The sequence below is a fragment of the Neolamprologus brichardi genome, chromosome 6 (genome assembly GCF_056152115.1).
Source record: "Neolamprologus brichardi isolate AB-2024 chromosome 6, ASM5615211v1, whole genome shotgun sequence".
NCBI classification, from domain to species: Eukaryota; Metazoa; Chordata; class Actinopteri; order Cichliformes; family Cichlidae; genus Neolamprologus; species Neolamprologus brichardi.
In genome coordinates this window covers 4,134,128-4,150,837 of record NC_142109.1, presented here as the reverse complement: position 1 = coordinate 4,150,837, position 16,710 = coordinate 4,134,128, and the positions used below count along the sequence as shown (strand labels likewise).

The window sequence follows — 16,710 nt, the reverse complement described above, 5'->3', positions numbered from 1 at the left end:
CAAATAGATGTGATTAGATTATGTGTAATCTGACTCGTCAGCGGTGTCACGGTGTGTGGCAACAATGAAGCAGACAGGAGGATGGTTAGAATGCATTCTCTCTGGTTTATTCAGGTTCTTTAGGAAGAGTTCTGTTTGAAATTACAAAATGCACTGGTAGAAACAGCAGAGATAGAGAAAGAAACAGGGAGAGAAAGAGATGGTCAGAGAAAGTGAGAAAGAGAGAGGAAGAGAGAAAGAAGGGAATTCATAAACGGGAATAACATCACCAGATTCAGGTTCAGGCAGCTCTTTACTCTCAAAGGGATTGTTTATCATCCAGGAAAAGTTTAGTATTCCTTCTCCCCCCTTTTTAAAATCTTTTTTCTCTCTCTTTTTTCTTGTAATGTTATTTTAAGTGTTATCTATCCTTCTTACCCCATGGATACCCCCCCTCCCTCCCCGTGAAATAACTGGCAAATATAAGAAACAAACATTCTTTGATTTTATCATCAAAGTCATTTCCATTTTTTTTTTGTTAGCATGATTTTGTTTTTCCGCTTTTTTATTTGTGTTTTTTTTATTTTTGTTTTTAAAAATAGAAGAAAAAAGAAACACATTGCTCTTAAAAACATCTATCTATCTATATATATATATTTTACATATATATACTTTTTCTTTATATTTAATATATTTTTTTTAATTCCTGAAGTTGACTTGTTACCCAACATAGTGGCATGCACATTGCACATGCAAATCTGTAATTAAATACTTCTCTTTTATCTTAAATTGCCATGTATGATTATATTTTTATCTTTTTTTTTTCCACCCCGACTTGCTGTATGGTTTTCTACTGTGGCACTGGTTTTGGTTCTACTGGGTCGAGGGTCGGATGGCGTGCGTGGCGATGTATGCTCCAGAGAGATTCCCAGCTTTGCATCTCAGCGCTGACAAAGCTTTTTAATCGGCTGGTATTCGGATCCCTTGAAGTCAGATTGAACCCTGTGTTTTTTAACAGTTGATGGAGGCTGTGTAACTGGAGAAGGTCACTCTGAAACCTTTAACTGTTTGGCCCGGTGTGACTGCTCCACCAGCTGTTGCCTAACTGTCACAAAGCAGCAGATTAAACATCTCTAGTGGCTTGAACATGACGTAATAGCTCGTTTGCTGCATCACTAATGTTCCCCAAGTTGGTTAAAGGGATTCAGAGTCTTCTTCACAAGAACATATTTAACAGTATTTTCAAACCTAGAAAACAGTCCAGTTTTGGGATCGATCAGCCTGCAGTGTCTGACGTTGAGAGCAAAAAGCAAAAAAGAAATCGAATCTTCTGGAGGCAACTCTTCTCTGGTGGGCTGATGGCGATGCAAACAAACAGAGAGCACAGAGATGGTGAGGGAAGAATGAAGGACATGGATGGAAACAGTGGGGAGCTTGCTTGAGGGTTGCAGCGGCTACAGCAAGAGGCATTTCACCCGTGTTTCTGAAGAATCGATTTACTGATTGGATTAGGGAACCAGGCAGGTGTCATGCTTTTGCATTAATAACTCTCTCCTTCAGTGTAAATGTAAAGACCTTATCTGCTAAAGAGATTATCGATACATTAAATGCAGTTTAATGCGCTAACATACAATGTAAGGGTTTGCCGGGCTGTATTTGCTGTTCTTGTTTCCTTGAGGTGAGAAACTGATCACTGAGAATGGTTTCTTTTCTCACTGCTGATCAGATGAGCTCATCTGAGTTACAAATTATTCATCTAAGTGAATAAATTCAGCCCCGACACCTGCCAGGCTCCACGAGGAACTGAGCAAGGCGCACACGCGCCAGACAGACGCCTCCAAACCAAAAATGCGCACACAAGCATCAACTCACTCAACCGATCCACACGGGCGTTTCACAATGAGCGATGACTGTGAAAGCTCAATCCCACCACCTTGCGTTCACGGGTGGTATGACACGATGAGGGAGGGCGAGGAGACGGAGGGAGGAGAGAAGCGACACGAGTGCAGAATGAATGGAGATCTGATGAACACAGTGAGTTTTTCACAAACTTTATGGATTGTATACACAAGAATTACAGAGGCAATATACACATTAGATGGCATCGGAGAGAGAGGGAGACGATGGGTGACACATGTGACATGATGATCTACCGAGCCCCACCCCATCCCCACCCACCCCTTACAAATACAAACACGCACACACACACCCTCCACACCATCCTTACCAATGGGCAATGAGGACGTTAAAACGTAATGTGTGTGCGCTGTGAATATCTCAGATGAAGAAATCATCTTAGTGTCCTGTACAGTGTAAGGCACTGAGGATTACCTTCTGTAGCCGATGGTGCCAGGACACACACACACTCACACACACACTAATAAACTGACGAATGCATGCAAACCCAGTCCCGTATCTTCTCACACACACACACAGTTAGTGCTGAAACGATTAGTCGATTATAGAGACAGCCAACGCAACCTTCCAAAACCATTTACTACTTTAGACTTAGATGGTCACTTATTTAACTTGAACCAAACTTGACTGTTATTTTCTTCTTTTCAAATAAAGACCGGGCTCATTAATGAACACTAATGGGCAAATGTGTTTTCAATGCTTGTAATCCACATTACAACAAACCTGCACTTTAACAGGAACTCTTAAGCCATTGCCAAAAATCTTAGAAGCTTGAAGTGATTTTTATTAGAAAAAAGGAAGCAAAAGAACATACTGGGATCAGCTATTAGTCAATCAGATATTCATTGGCAACAGTATTGAACAGTATACACTGAAGGAGATAACGCTCATAACTCTGAACAACAATGTTGTATTTTTTGCACAAGTTCGCACAACTTAAAAGTACTTTTGCTGTTGATATTTCTTTTTTAAAATATCCTCTCACTTTTCCCTGTGGTATAGACATTGGTTTCCATGGCATCAGTATTGACTTTTAAATTCTAGTATTGTGACAAACCTGATACGTATATGTATAATAATTAGTGATTAATCACACAAATCGATTTCAGCACTAAACACACTTGGACGCCACTCGAAACACCTGCTCAGTCATATACACTCACACACTGTCACATCACAAACAGAGGAAATGTCTCCTTATGGCAGCAGTAGCCCCGCCTTCCTCACAGCGGGACAAAGCGTGGATGGGTTGACGGTGGAAAACATGGCTTCTGAGGATGAGGATGAGCCTGAAAAGTGGTCCAGTGCCATTGTGAAATTGTGTAAAACATCTGTATGACCTCTGCTGCTGCTGCTCCCTGTCCTCCCCTCCCCCAAACTCCCCCCTCCATCCCCTGGAGTCACCAAAACCTCTTAAGAAATTGCCTTCGGCCCCTCCCACCCGTCCCTCCCCTGCCTTGCTCTTGACCCCCCCTTACACACACACACGCATGCACACATTTAGTGCTGTACAAAGGGGACCACAGAGTGGCTTCAGCTACATAAGCACAACTTTTGGCAGCACTACTGTACATTAAAACCCACGGTGTACTGTTTCTTCTTCTTCTTTTTTTTAAAGAGAGCCCTTATTTCTGTTTTTTTGAAACGTTGCCTCACGACTGACCCGCTGACACAATTTCACAGCCAACTGAGCGGATGGGTTGGTGCGTCTGTTCGGTTTTCCTTTATCCCAGAAGGAAGAAGAAAATCCAGAAATGATTAGTCACACGTTTAGAAAGGTGACAGAAGCCAGAGGTGAAGATGCGAAGGAGATGTGGAGAGAAGTGATGACTGAGCAAAAAACCTTGCAGACCCTCCCCTCCCCCCCCAATCCCGTGCAAAACAAAGAGAAACACCCACAAAAACTAATAAAGATCAAATGCTCACTGATCTTTTATCGTCAAAGAGAACGGTGTTTGTTTTTGGAAATGCTCACACACAACATGCTTTCACAAAAGGGCAGTGTTGTGTGTCGGCCATTTTGGATCTGCTGTTACAATTCTGGACAAGCGAGTGGTGTCATGGAGCCAAAATGGAGGTGGCTTTTTAATGCCTGCCTGTCAACAGTGTGGCGTGTCGGTGCGTCGGCAGGCTGTTGACGGAGAGGAGTCGGTGTATAATGTGCTAGTGAAAGCAGAAAGGTGGGGTTACCGTTCCAACCTCTGACACCACACCAGGTAAAACCATACAATAACTCTGACGCCTGCGTGTTGTCGTGTAGCTGACTCTTTGTTATGTTTTCTATCTAGCTACCTAACTCTAGAGGGACCTGAGAAGTAAGCAAACTGCCGTGCACCTCTGTAAAACTCTCACTACACCGCCTGAAACTGGACCCAGGACATCTCCGGGATGGACACGAGATGGTGCCACACCATAGCCAAGAGGGCTAGCCAGTTAGCAGGATCCTGAAATGATGGTCATTTTAGTCTGTAGAGGCCAAAACCTCAAGGCTTTGATTCCAACTGTGTGGATCTCTTAGGATTTTGGCAACTTTTACAAAAATCTGTATGTCTGAATGGGAGTTTTAAAGTCGTCCGTCCCACTCTGGATGCGATGTGGCTTTCCTGCTTCGAGTCTAGCCTTTTGACCGTTTCCTCACTGTGGCCCAGTTTTAAAGTCACCACTCTCCCCATTTCTATGCTAGCATGGGCGCCAGTGGGACTCAACTTTTAAGGCGTAGTGTGGATGATCTCATCTACTACAGTGGGTTAAGGGTTGAGGGGGGTGAGCGATGGACAAGATGGGGCATGACAAATTTGACTCGGATACAGAAGGCACTGTGGCTCTGTAGGGGGCTTTGGGGAACATTCCCCACCTGCCGTAACCTCTTGATTGTAGGTGAGGACAGAAAAGGGGGTTTCGTGTTATGCGCCCCTTCATGCCCACCAAGCAAATGAACTGTTAACAAAAAACAACCACCCCCCCAATCCACATCTTTCCTACGCAATGCTCAACTACGAGGCCTGGAGGCAACGCATCTTTTGGAGAGAATAGAAATTTGTGGAGGGAAAAAAGGGATTCGTCATCAGGAGGAGGGAGGGAAAAAGACAGCTACAGAGGTACATGAACTGTGGGGGTGTGATGTCATGTGAAGTCTGGGGAAAAAAACATCGGTGCCAGTGTTCACATTTTCTCAGATCTGCATGTTCCCGTTTCCTCGGCCTGTTTTACAGAACCACTGCGTCGTGGGTTCACCTTTTTGAAGTAATATGATGAGGATGCCTATGAGGTCTGCATAGAGTCAACACGTGGACTGGGGTTTGTTTTCTGGCTTTTGCAAACAGCGCGAGGTTTTAAGAGTAGCTCGATTCTTTGACTTCTTTGTGAGCGTGATCGGTATGCAAAATAAATATTTATCTGAAACTCTAATTATACTCTGTTGTCTATAACTACATCTACGATATCATATCTAGGTTTATCTGTAGGTAATCAACTATATTTATCTATACTTTATCATTTTGTCCTAGAGTTATTGAATATTCAATAAGTGTTATCCCTCATAACAATAAGGATGAAATATTATTAGTCCTAAGTGTTTCTGTCCTGAACCTTCAGCATCACTCTCTACCAAGCTGAAAGAACAGACGTCAAATGGACAGCAAAAGAAGGATAAATCAGGGAAAAGAAGGTCGGTGGATACTGAGGTTGGCTTTGGCAGGGAATGGTTTGCTACAACCGTATGTGACTGAACTGGGGTGACTAGTTGACTCTGGTTAGCCAGACCTGAGAGAAGGGGTTGTAGGGTGGGGTGGATGGTCAGCATTGGCGCAGACAAGCAAGCGGAAGGGCGGACTGACAAACAGATATTGTCTCTCGGGCTGCATCCATGTTTCCTGCGAAACACAAGGACTTAACATATATATCTTGCAAAGATATAAGGTGAAGATCAGCTTTGACTCCTGATCTTGAAACTAGGATGTGGCTCAGAGACTGTCCTGCAGACAGGGAAGGTAGGGCCAATAACATAATATGTTTATCACTGCCCCCTGGTGGCAAAAATACTGACCGACAACAACACTGTACCACTAATACCGTGCTGTTCTCACTACAAAACTACAGAGCCCAACAGATTGAAAAGCTTTTTTTTGGCAGCAAGTGGGAGAATTCAATCTCAGTAGAACTTTTAACCCGGTAAAATGACCTTTTCTGAGCACCTCTTAAGCGTGAAGAGAAGACAAAGTTTTCACGGCTCTCAATAAATTGTCCTACCTCTCACTCTGAACCTAAATTACTGATCTTTGGGTTGGCTTGACAGAGTTCTGACCCCTTTTGAACCACTTCAGGTCAGATAACTGAGAGTCCATCTGACCTCCACCATTCCAGAGAGAAAAAAGTGTGTCTTTAAAGATTTGCATTATAGCACACAATGCTGCTCAGGAAGAGTTCCCAAGCCGCAGTTGACTTGAAACATTGCAGCAAGGCATCAGGAACCCGATAAACATCATTGAACGGGGGAATAATAACATAATGGATGTAAACAGGATGAACATAGCATACACAGCATAACTCCAAATAACATGACAACAAATCTACAGCAACAATTCAACCAATCATCACCATTATCATCATCATTGTCACCATCGTTTTGCATTGACATTGATATCATTATTCATAAAAGTGTCATCATTAACAATAATAAATAAAGTGTGTTAGAGGTTCGCTTCTCCATGCCCTTTCTCCCTCTTGTTTCTCAAGTGCAGACAGAAACTTTAAGGTGCTCCTTGTCTTCTAACAGGTTGCAGTAACAGAGCTTTGGGCAGAAACGGAGACAAATAAAATACCCAACTGTCAAAACCTGCTTCAGGTACAAAGAAACCACAAAACAACATTTCTGCTGAGATCTGAGAGAGAAAGAAAGAGCTGGAAAGAAGGGAGCTTCTTTTGTAAACCTAAATGCAAAGTTTCCTACAAAGCCCCCCAGGTCCCACCCACACCAGTTAGATTTCCTCTCTAATATGTATTTAATCAGTCATGCAGGTTTCCATCAAATTTTGAGCTCTGAAAAAGATCAAAGGAGGCTGAGCGAATGCAACAGAAGAACCAAGCTCCAATGTCCTAAGAAGAACAAGAAGTAAACGACAGAAGAAATACTGAAGAAATTAGTCTTTTTTTCCCATCCCTCCTTTCCTCTCCTCCGCCCTATTCAACTGTGTGATGTCATTTCCTGTCGGGTCATCCTCTGTTGAGTAACAGAGAGGGAAGGGGCTTGACAAAGTGTCCGACTCCCTTTCTCTAGTTACCTGAGCCCAGCCCACAAGTGCAAGTGAACAGGAAGTGAGCCCACACTGTGGCTCTCCCCCCTGCCACCACTATTACTACTACTACTCCTATCACCACCATCTGCTGGACAGGAAGTGATGTCACATCAGTTCCATCAGCACTATGCGAGTCCTTAACAGTAAACAGAGATGATAAAACTCATCAAATATCAGCCAGCGCTGTGATTGGCTGGTTTTTGCAGTATAGGCGGAGCTTCCTGGTTCTGTCAGTTGGACAGGAAAAAGGTTCTAGATAAAGTGGTTGTTCTCCCTTTTTTTTCTTTTCAGTGTTTGTCATGTAAAGTTTCACTGTGTTCTTCATTGTTCAAGTTTGATTTTCTGGAGGCATAGCTTGGCATGTAAGGGTTGGGGGGGTCCTGGCTTTTTATTAATTGATGTATCTTTAAACATATCAGTCTAGGAGCAGAGTCTAAGCGGCGGACTCTGTGTTCCAGCTCATTTTCAGGCTTTTACAGTAGCAGTCTGGCCAGTGACAAATAGCACATGTCTAGCAAATCTAAGCAATCAGGCATCAGTCTGAGAGAAGTGCTTTTAGGCCTCATAACATCGCACTTTAATAACCTCATGCTCCTCCCTTGCTTGCACTCCCACACCTCTCTTTTCCTCCTGCAGCCAGGTCTTGATGATCAAGGCTGATTCTGGGAAGTGTAGTTCTGAGATTGAAAGAGGCAGAGGTAAACTGTGTCCAGGCCTTAGCGGTCCCTTTTTCTTTTTTACCCATATGCTGCTCTGTCACTCACTTGAGTATTACACAAAATGTGTAAAAGGCTTTTCTGCTGCCCCCCCTCCCCTCCACCCCTTCCACTCGTTCATAGTCTGAGAGCTGAAGGTAGAGGGTTTTGAGGGTGTCCAACCCCTCCCACCACTCTGTTTTGTTTTTTGTTTTTGTTTGTTTTTTCTTTTAGTCTACACATCCAAGGCCAGAGCACTGGAGACTGCTGTTCTTCTTCTCCTCTCCTGCCATATCCCAAGCTCTTTATGGTTGCTAGCACCAGTCATCCTCATCCGTCTCACTATAAGGTTCATGCAGGCCCTTGCGGGGCCCTCTGGCATGGGCAGGCCGGTGGTGTGGGTGGGGCGGCACCCCTGGTGGTCCCCGTCGGTGTGGGGAAGGTGAAGATGAGCGGTAACCATTGGGTACCCTGCGTGGATGCGGTTGAGGGGGTGGAGGAGGCCCGTGGCGGGCAGTCCTAGGTGAACGTGGGTGTGGGTGAGGATTTCCTCCATGTGGGTGAGGGTTGCCGTGGGAGAGGCTCTGCTCGTAGGCGGGAGGCTCGTGGTGACGCTCATACTCGTAATCTCTCTCGTAGAAGGGCCCGTCACACTCCAGGCTGTCCCCGGGTGGAGGCCCGCTCCAGCGGCTTCGGTGAGGCGACCTGGGTGAGCCGTGGAGGGGCGAGCGCGGGGACTGGTGCCTAGGGGAGCGTGGCGAACCATGCCGGGATGAAGAGCCCCCGTGGTGGGGAGAGGCGTGGCGTGACGGGGGTCGGTGGTGGTAGCCTCTGTCATGGTCTGGAGGGGAGAAGTGTCGTGGAGAGGGTGAACGCAGGCGACCTGGCCCTGGGGGGCCATAGCCGGGCTTGCGGACCGCGGGGGAGTAGGTGACATGTGGGCGTGGGACTGCAGGGGTCTGAGGCAACTGGCGGCGGCCTCTCCTTGGAGTGCTGGTCCCCGAGGTAGAGGGAACCGGGCTGCCGCTCACCGAACTACTGCCCTACAGCAAAATGTAAACAAGGAAAATCAAAACGCACCACAACAATAACAACAGAGACCAGAATAGAGCAGAATGGAGGTGAGATAGATAGACAGAAAGAAAGAGAGATAGATGGATAGAAAGATGATAGATAGACACCATTAAAAATCATCCAAAAACATAGTGATGAAGCAAAAAATTGACATCAAGAAGCCACATGTCACATTGAAGAAAAATGGACAGAGAAATGGTGACAAAGAAAAAAAAGCATAACAGAAAAAAGAGAGATTGATATCCATAAATAGAAGTGTGGAAATAACCCTTTGTGAACTCTTACTGGAGATTAAGGGTCACAATATATGTGAAATGATTAACTACTGTCCTCAAGTCATAATAAGAAGTCAAAATATAGATCTAAGACAAAAACAGGTCATACCATACTATAATTGCATGTTTACACTGGTGCTTGAGACGTGGTGTACTCTTTTCTATATTTCTGCAAAAATGAAATTAAAACTTTTTGTTTTTAATATCAGCCCTAAAAGCAGATCCTGCAAATGTGAAGTATTCTACTTTGACTCTTCCCAATGTTACTTGGCTGTCAATAAATAGCACCTGAACCTGTTAGCCAGTAATTATTTTTTTAAACTGATCATCTCAAAGTATTTGCAGAAGTACATCGTTCAGGGCAAAAGAGGGTGAGTTGTTGATGTTCATTAGGCTGGAAATGTTACAGAACTATTTCTGAAGATATTGGATTTCATCAACCCACAGTTAGATGTCTTTAACGAATGAATTTCAGGACCACTATTATCCTCCCCAGGAGTGGTCGGCCAAAGGGATAGGCTGGGAGCTCACAAAAGAAGACTGGGTAATGTTTAAGCAGTAAATGGCCATCCCGACATTACTGCACTCCAGCATAAGGACCTTATCCTATCTGTGAGACCGGGTGCTGACAGGATCATGTATTAGGCCTTTTCTGATGTCCTATTAATGCCACCAAAATAAAAAATCAACTGATCAAGTCATCTGTCTGTGAACTGAAGCTCAAGAGAAAGTGTCTCGTCCTTATGCAGAAATAGAGAAAATCTCAAACCATCCAAAATGCTCCGGATGAGACATTTTATAAAGAAATTAAACAGCTGAACCTTGACAATAATCTTTGCTTTTGGAGCCCACCTGTCTGTGACCTCGTCCGTCAGGCCCCTCGCTGGGTGACCGGGACCAGTGACGGTCGTGGGGATGCCTGTGGGAGTAGTCGTGGCGGTCGTGGCCGTACCGCTCCTTGTCAATAGAGCCGTGATGATGGTGATGGTGATGGTGGTGACGACGGTCCTTGGTCCGGCCACGGTCCCGCTCGCGCTCCTTGGGTGGCAGATCACCTGACTGTGTGGTGGTGCTGAGGTCTGTGCCCAGGCCTGGCAAAGAGACGTCTCAGTTTACATTCAAACCAATAATTTTATTATCCTTGAGAACATATTAACAAAAATTCTACTCAAAGATATTCTTAATTCTCAAGAAGCCTTTATCCACTTGATTAACACGATAAACTTTCCATGTTTACTGTAAAGCTAAAATTCTTAAAACTGCAAAAACATGCAAGAAGAAAATCGACTCCAGTTGTGCCGTCAAATGCAGAACATCTCCACTCCAGAATCGATGTGGCAGAGCAGAGGATTCTCCATTAGATTAGAGAGCTCTTCAATTATAAAAGGGTTTTAGAGGTTAACTCTGTCAGCGTTGTTGCATTAGTTTTACAGCTGAAGCATGCAATTTGGACTCGCAATTAATGATGAAGTGGGCTGTCTGCTTGTGCAATGTTCTTTTCAAGGACTTCTCTGTGCCAAGATTTGAATGCACTAATATTTGTGAATATGATGATCTGCAGATGTATGTTGACTTAGGTAAATGGAGTAACTGCTGCTGAATTACTCTTGACCTAGCTGCAAACAACACTGCATGCAGTACTATATGTAGAAGTTTCTAAATGTCCATATGTTGCAATCTTAAAAGGTACTATCAAGGTACTATTTTGTCGGAAACCAATTGCAAGTAGTTGCAGTCACCATCTGGTCACCCAGAGGTTCATTGGGCTTTACTCTGAATCGCTCAGTGACCACTTTCGATCACGAGGTGATTATACAGGTCGCATGGTGGGAGACAACCTGTCTCCAAACAATTATGGTCCTTCTAGGACTAACTAGAACCACTGATTGGTGAAGGTTTGTAAACCATTACCATCTAATGCATAAATGCAGTGTCAACGTATCGCAGTTATGAGCAAAACACATCTGTCACATGATCTTTGCAATAGGAGACTCAGCTGGTTGTATTTCGGTTCTATTCCTTTATAAAAGCAAGGTTGCTGAGTCAATTTGCAATTAAACCATTGCCCAATAATGTACCTAGCAACTAGGTCACTATTTGTGGAAGAATTTCTCATTTTCTGTTTCAAATCTATGAGGTTTGGCTCTGAATGTAAGCAGTTAATGTGAATTTCTGTGTATGCAGAAGGCAACAGCTTTCTGATGCAAAAATGTTAATTTGAAGATGGCAGGTAGTTGCAGACATGGTCACCCTTGTTGAAGTCAAAGGCAGCAAGATTACAAATCCATTGCACGCAGTTGCAATAAATCTTTGGACATGTTTTGGTCCTTAAACGTAATAAGTTAGATGAAAACAACATCAAACTTGAGGCTAATGTTTATTTCTATAGCTACTTCCCCTCTACCACAACTATGCTAAGGTTGCCGTGAGTCTTAAGGTATTATTCTAAGTGATAGGCAGCTAGCTTAGCTAAACTGAGCTTTGACTGCTCATGTGTCTTTTGTAGCATTTTTAACTCACCTATTTTGCAATTGTGGTTACGTGTACTAGCATATATATTACAAGAAGTCTGTGTTATAATTTTTTTGAGTAGATATTCTAATACATTATTTGTATTTCCACATTAATAAGCACCTAGTCTCTGAATACATTTTGCTAACCAAGCTAATGTTACTAACAAATATTGTTACATCAGTGACAGCCTTAAATAATAATTGATTTCTCATAGTGTCACAAATCACAAACCAATGGGTCAAACAAACGTTTCTTATGCTAACATGGCTAACATGCTAAAGTTTAGCATGCGAGGTTGAATTTTCTATTTTTCAGCTAAACCATCTATGATGTAGTATAGTTTAGCATAAAATGCCACATACTAATACAAATGGTAGCCTGTTAGCAAGACTTAAGTTTCTCCTTGTGTCATTCGTGTAAAGAAACTTTGTGACATGAGAAAACTCCTTTCTTCCAAAGCACAACCTGTGCTTGAATGAAATGACGTATTTTCCAAATTAACCGTGAAGTCTTATGATTTTGTCTACTTATTTCCAAGCCACAGTTTTTTTTTCATATAAAAGCAAAGTTAAATCAACAAATAAGTTAAATGCTCATGAACAGCCACAACAAACTTGCCCTATATTTGTGATTGTCCGTGATGCCAATTGTACAACCAATCTACATTATTTAATTTTAACACTAGCCCTCAAATATGGAAAGTTACAGTTTTAGGGATCTTCTCATGGTGTTAAACATGACAGTCTGACCACAGCAATCAAAACACCAGTCAGCTTAGCCACACCATCTGTACGCAGACGACGCACTGCTCTCACACTGAGATTTATGGCTCATCTTTCTTTGGTGAACTGAACACTGGTGCAGATGTTGGTCTGATTTCAAAGGAAATAACCATTCTGAGTTACTCACCCGTGTCCGCGTCGGTGTATCTGGTCAGGGAGCGCTGCGAGGTGCGGTGGCTTCTGTCCCTGTGCCTACGTCCTCCATGTCTCCCCTCCTCAGACACCACCCTCTCCAGCGAGTAGTCGTCCAGCCTCACGCCCCTGCCTGTACGCCCGTGAACTAGGCTGGACGTGGAGCGACGCATCGGACTTGTGTCAGTAATGGTCTGCGAGGACAAAGGAGGCAGAGTAGAAGAAAATACAGAAGAGGGAGATAGAGGCAGATAGAGAAATCATAAGGTAGGGGAGAGAAAGATAAAAAGAAGTGAGATTTAAGGCCTTGGACTGCTGGAGTGGAGTCCGTCCTCATGTCTGAGAAGGACACCAGTGACTTTTGCTGAGTATATAACATTACAGTATTGGGCGTATAAGTGCTTTGTGATCCAATGCCAACTGTTGATTTAGATGCGTGGTGGTTCAGAACAAGACAACAATTCAGGATTTCAGAAGGTGCAGTTTGATTTGATAATATGAATATTTGGCTTGTGTGCTGTAGTGTGTGGTGACCTATACAGATCTAAATATGATTTCTGAATAGCCTAATCTGACCCCAGCGAACGGCATTAGCATTCATGTAACTTGAAGGAAAGGACCTGAAATCCCTTAGTATTAAGTCTAAGTATGAAACAACATGTGACACCATGCCTCTTCACCATGGTGATATGAAACGCACAGATATAAACAGGGAACTCACAGGGAGAGGAGAAAAGGGTAGCGCGACAGAGAACAAGCATGAGGTTGAACTTTAGAAACCATGCCTCACATGCACAGAGGAGTTATATTGCGCTTTTCCCCACAGCAGCCATATTTCATTTACATGAAACTCGGGTTGAGATGCCAGACAGTCTTTTTATGGTTTGATTTATAATTAAAAACACAAAATGCAAAGCTGAAAATTCCACATTACTTGGCATTTCTTTAAAAATGTGTATATATTTATAGCTATGAAAAAGAACAGATTTTATGTAACTTTTTCTTTTCAAACTGGCATATTTTAATTAGCTGGATGACATAAATGTCATGCCAGAGGTATGAAACATATGGTGAGGAGAGTCTTAGTCCTCATCATTAATGAGAATGATGCAAAGATGGTGTGGGAGGAAAACATTACGCCAATCTGACAACAGAGCACCGAGGGTTACATCTTATTCAAAGACTGATCTTGTTTCTCACTACATGCATACTTTCTAAGTATGATCGAATATAAATCAAATATGGACACTATGCGGATAAGACAATCCATCATCCTAGGCGCTCTGAGCCAGAGCAAAAGCTCTTCAAGAACTCAACAGGAAAATCCTACACTAAAAAACTATGAGACAAAATGTTTCACTGTCCACTGTTTGAATAAACAAAATAATAAAAAAAATATCAAAAGTGAGCTGGTGATGTGATTTACTTCCTGCTCACTATGAACGCTCATCTACTCACAGCTGAAATGTGACCTACAACATAAATACTGGGACCAGTTCTACATGATTTTCCTGCTGGGTTCATTGTCAGGCTTCTCTGATCAGGAAAAAGACCCTGCCCACACTGTGAACCCCCACAAAGCCTCACATTAACTCGATGATAAAGCAGGTCAGTCTGCAAGCAGCAGGCCAGACAAAGACAAACACAGGAGGATTCTCCGCCCTGAGACGAATGTCACGACTTACAGACAGCAGTCTGTACACAAGCCATGCATGTTCTCTGAGTAGCTGGCAGTACAGAAATGCATACACCCTTAATCCACCTACACACCTACACACCTACACACACACACACACACACACACACACACACACAGGCGCACAGAAAAACTTGCGTCGTACTTCGAATAGTTTATTTTGACAAAAAGCCTCATTTCTCCATTTTAAGTTGATGAGTTTGACAAAACAGCATTTTGTAAAGTAATGGTTTATTGAAGAATAAATAAATATAGTTAAAAACCATTAGATATTTACAAAGTTATATTCTTTTTCCCTCCATTATTTGGACACTACAAAGGCCAAAGCTAATATCAAAAAGTTGCATTGCTACACCCACAAATCGCAGAAACTTTACCTGCTGCCACTTTCAGTGTTTTCAACATGGATCTTCAAGTTTCACAGAGGGGATCAAACTCTGTGTCAAACTGACCCACCCTCGACGTAGAGGAGCTCCACCCTTTGTGAGAGCAAGGTTTCTGGCTATAACAGAACTTTTGAGTGGAAGAGTCCAGCTGTGTCCAAATCTGAAGACGGCACATTAGGCGAGGAGCATGATCAGGAGTATATCTGTCTTTTTTTTAATTTAAAAGGTTGTTCCCCAAGAATATGTCCCAAGAGTCAGACTGTCAAAACAGAGTTTTAGGGAATGTTTTAGGGAATGTTCTGACTGAGAACAATCAGCACTGGAGTGTGTCTTTGTGAGATGGTACTTTTTTGGCTAGAATAACAATATTTAGTCACTACCAACCCGACTTGCCAGATTTGACTACTCTTCCCTGGTTTTTAGCTAGTTAATCAGTCTCTTTTGTGGTCTTATTGTATACCTTTTGAGAGCAGTTGACTCACATTCTTGTAGGCATCCAAGCTCTCAGTAAACTAGTCCATTAACGCCTCATCAGGCAGGTTTTTTTCAGTTTTTCATTTTTGTTTCATCCCTAGTTATACTGTTAATTTTGAATTGAAAGCAACTTAACGTAAGGTGCTGAACACAACGCAGCTACATCATGAGCCTCACACTCTGCCTTTCATGCCACCTTTTATGCTACTGAACATCAGGCTTTGACTAAAGCAACGCCTTGCCTCATTGGCACACCACTTTCTCTCGCATCCACAGTGAGACTTTGCCACGTCATGCATGAGTAATGACATGCCGGCACCCTGCCTATCCCCGCTACTGGCCAACAGTCACATATCAGGGCAGTCCATGCTTTTCATCATACACTGTTGACCCGGTCTGCAGTGATGCAAAGGATTCAAATGCACAGGTAATAGACACACACAGACAAGCACACACAGACGCTGCGTACGAGCTGAACCCCTGTGAAACTCTCACAGGGAGTGAAAACAATGGAGCGTAGAGCGAGCTCAACATGAGCAAACTCGAGAGAGAAAAAGGAAGAAGAAAGAGAGACTCGGATAGCTCAAAGAAAAGCCGACAGAAGAGGAAGACAGAGGAGAAGGCCTGATCAAAGTAGATCTGAACAGTGACAATTAGGTCAAAGCTGAATCAAAGAGGCTCGAGTGCCAGATGGGTGGGGTTCACTGCATTAATGTAATACAGAGGTTGACTTTTTCTAAAGGTGCATCAATGAAGGAGAACACAACCCATTACCACAAAAGACTATATGCAGACAACACAGAGATTTCTTTTAAAAAGGCATAAAATTCCTGCTTGATGCTGACTTTCATATTGTGTCTACAGACATGAACACAAAAGTGTTGCACAGCACTGAAAATGGTGGCTTTTGAAAACTAGATAGACGTTTGATTTATCCGAAAATTGGGAAAATCGCTGAGTTTCTGTCCAAGATAATTGCAATTGGCCACTCTGGAAACACTGGAATATTTGGTGAATGAGCAGAAGCAAAGAGGTTTTGAATTTCCATTCAGCCGACTGACCCACTTGGTTCCATCTCAGTGTTTGATTGAAAACTCAATCATGGCCCGTGAACACTCTGAATGGCTGTCGAAGAACAAATGTCGGCCACACAGAGTGCTGAAAGTTTTGCTGAAATGAAAAGGATTTGGAAATGCAAACTGCCCTGAATACCAGGGCAGGGGCAGTTTCTTTGACACCGAATGGCGAGTCGAACTGTTTCACTGCTGTTCAGCTCCACCCATATGGCACCTGATGTGGGGCGAAATGACCAGCAAAACTACAATCTGCTGCAGATCCAGTTTGGAAAGACAGACCGGCAGAGAGAGACAGAGGAAACGAGCGGGGGAGAGGGCAGATGGAGATAGAGCAAGAGGTACATACACTGAGGTTATTTCCGCGAGGCCTGTGTCTCCTCCGCTGCAGAGCAGGCGAACACAGAGATGATAACGTA

General features: G+C 43.3%; 1 protein-coding gene across 9 annotated transcripts in view; it reads right to left on the bottom strand.

The window, feature by feature from the left end:
* Window positions 1-2,399: 2,399 nt before the first annotated feature.
* The window catches only part of cacna1ab (calcium voltage-gated channel subunit alpha1 Ab), a 113,384-nt gene continuing 99,073 nt past the window's right edge, over window positions 2,400-16,710 (bottom strand). For 6 of the 9 annotated variants that reach the window (XM_087841512.1, XM_087841508.1, XM_087841511.1 and 3 more), the window contains 4 exons: window positions 16,641-16,676; window positions 12,658-12,856; window positions 10,087-10,325; window positions 2,400-8,928 (listed from right to left, as the gene is read on the bottom strand). In XM_087841512.1, the coding sequence (XP_087697638.1) occupies window positions 8,200-8,928; window positions 10,087-10,325; window positions 12,658-12,856; window positions 16,641-16,676 (1,203 nt within the window). In that variant the 3' untranslated portion in view covers window positions 2,400-8,199. The remainder of the gene's footprint in view (window positions 8,929-10,086; window positions 10,326-12,657; window positions 12,857-16,640; window positions 16,677-16,710) is intronic. The other 3 variants (XM_087841513.1, XM_087841515.1, XM_087841516.1) reach the window with 2 other exon arrangements.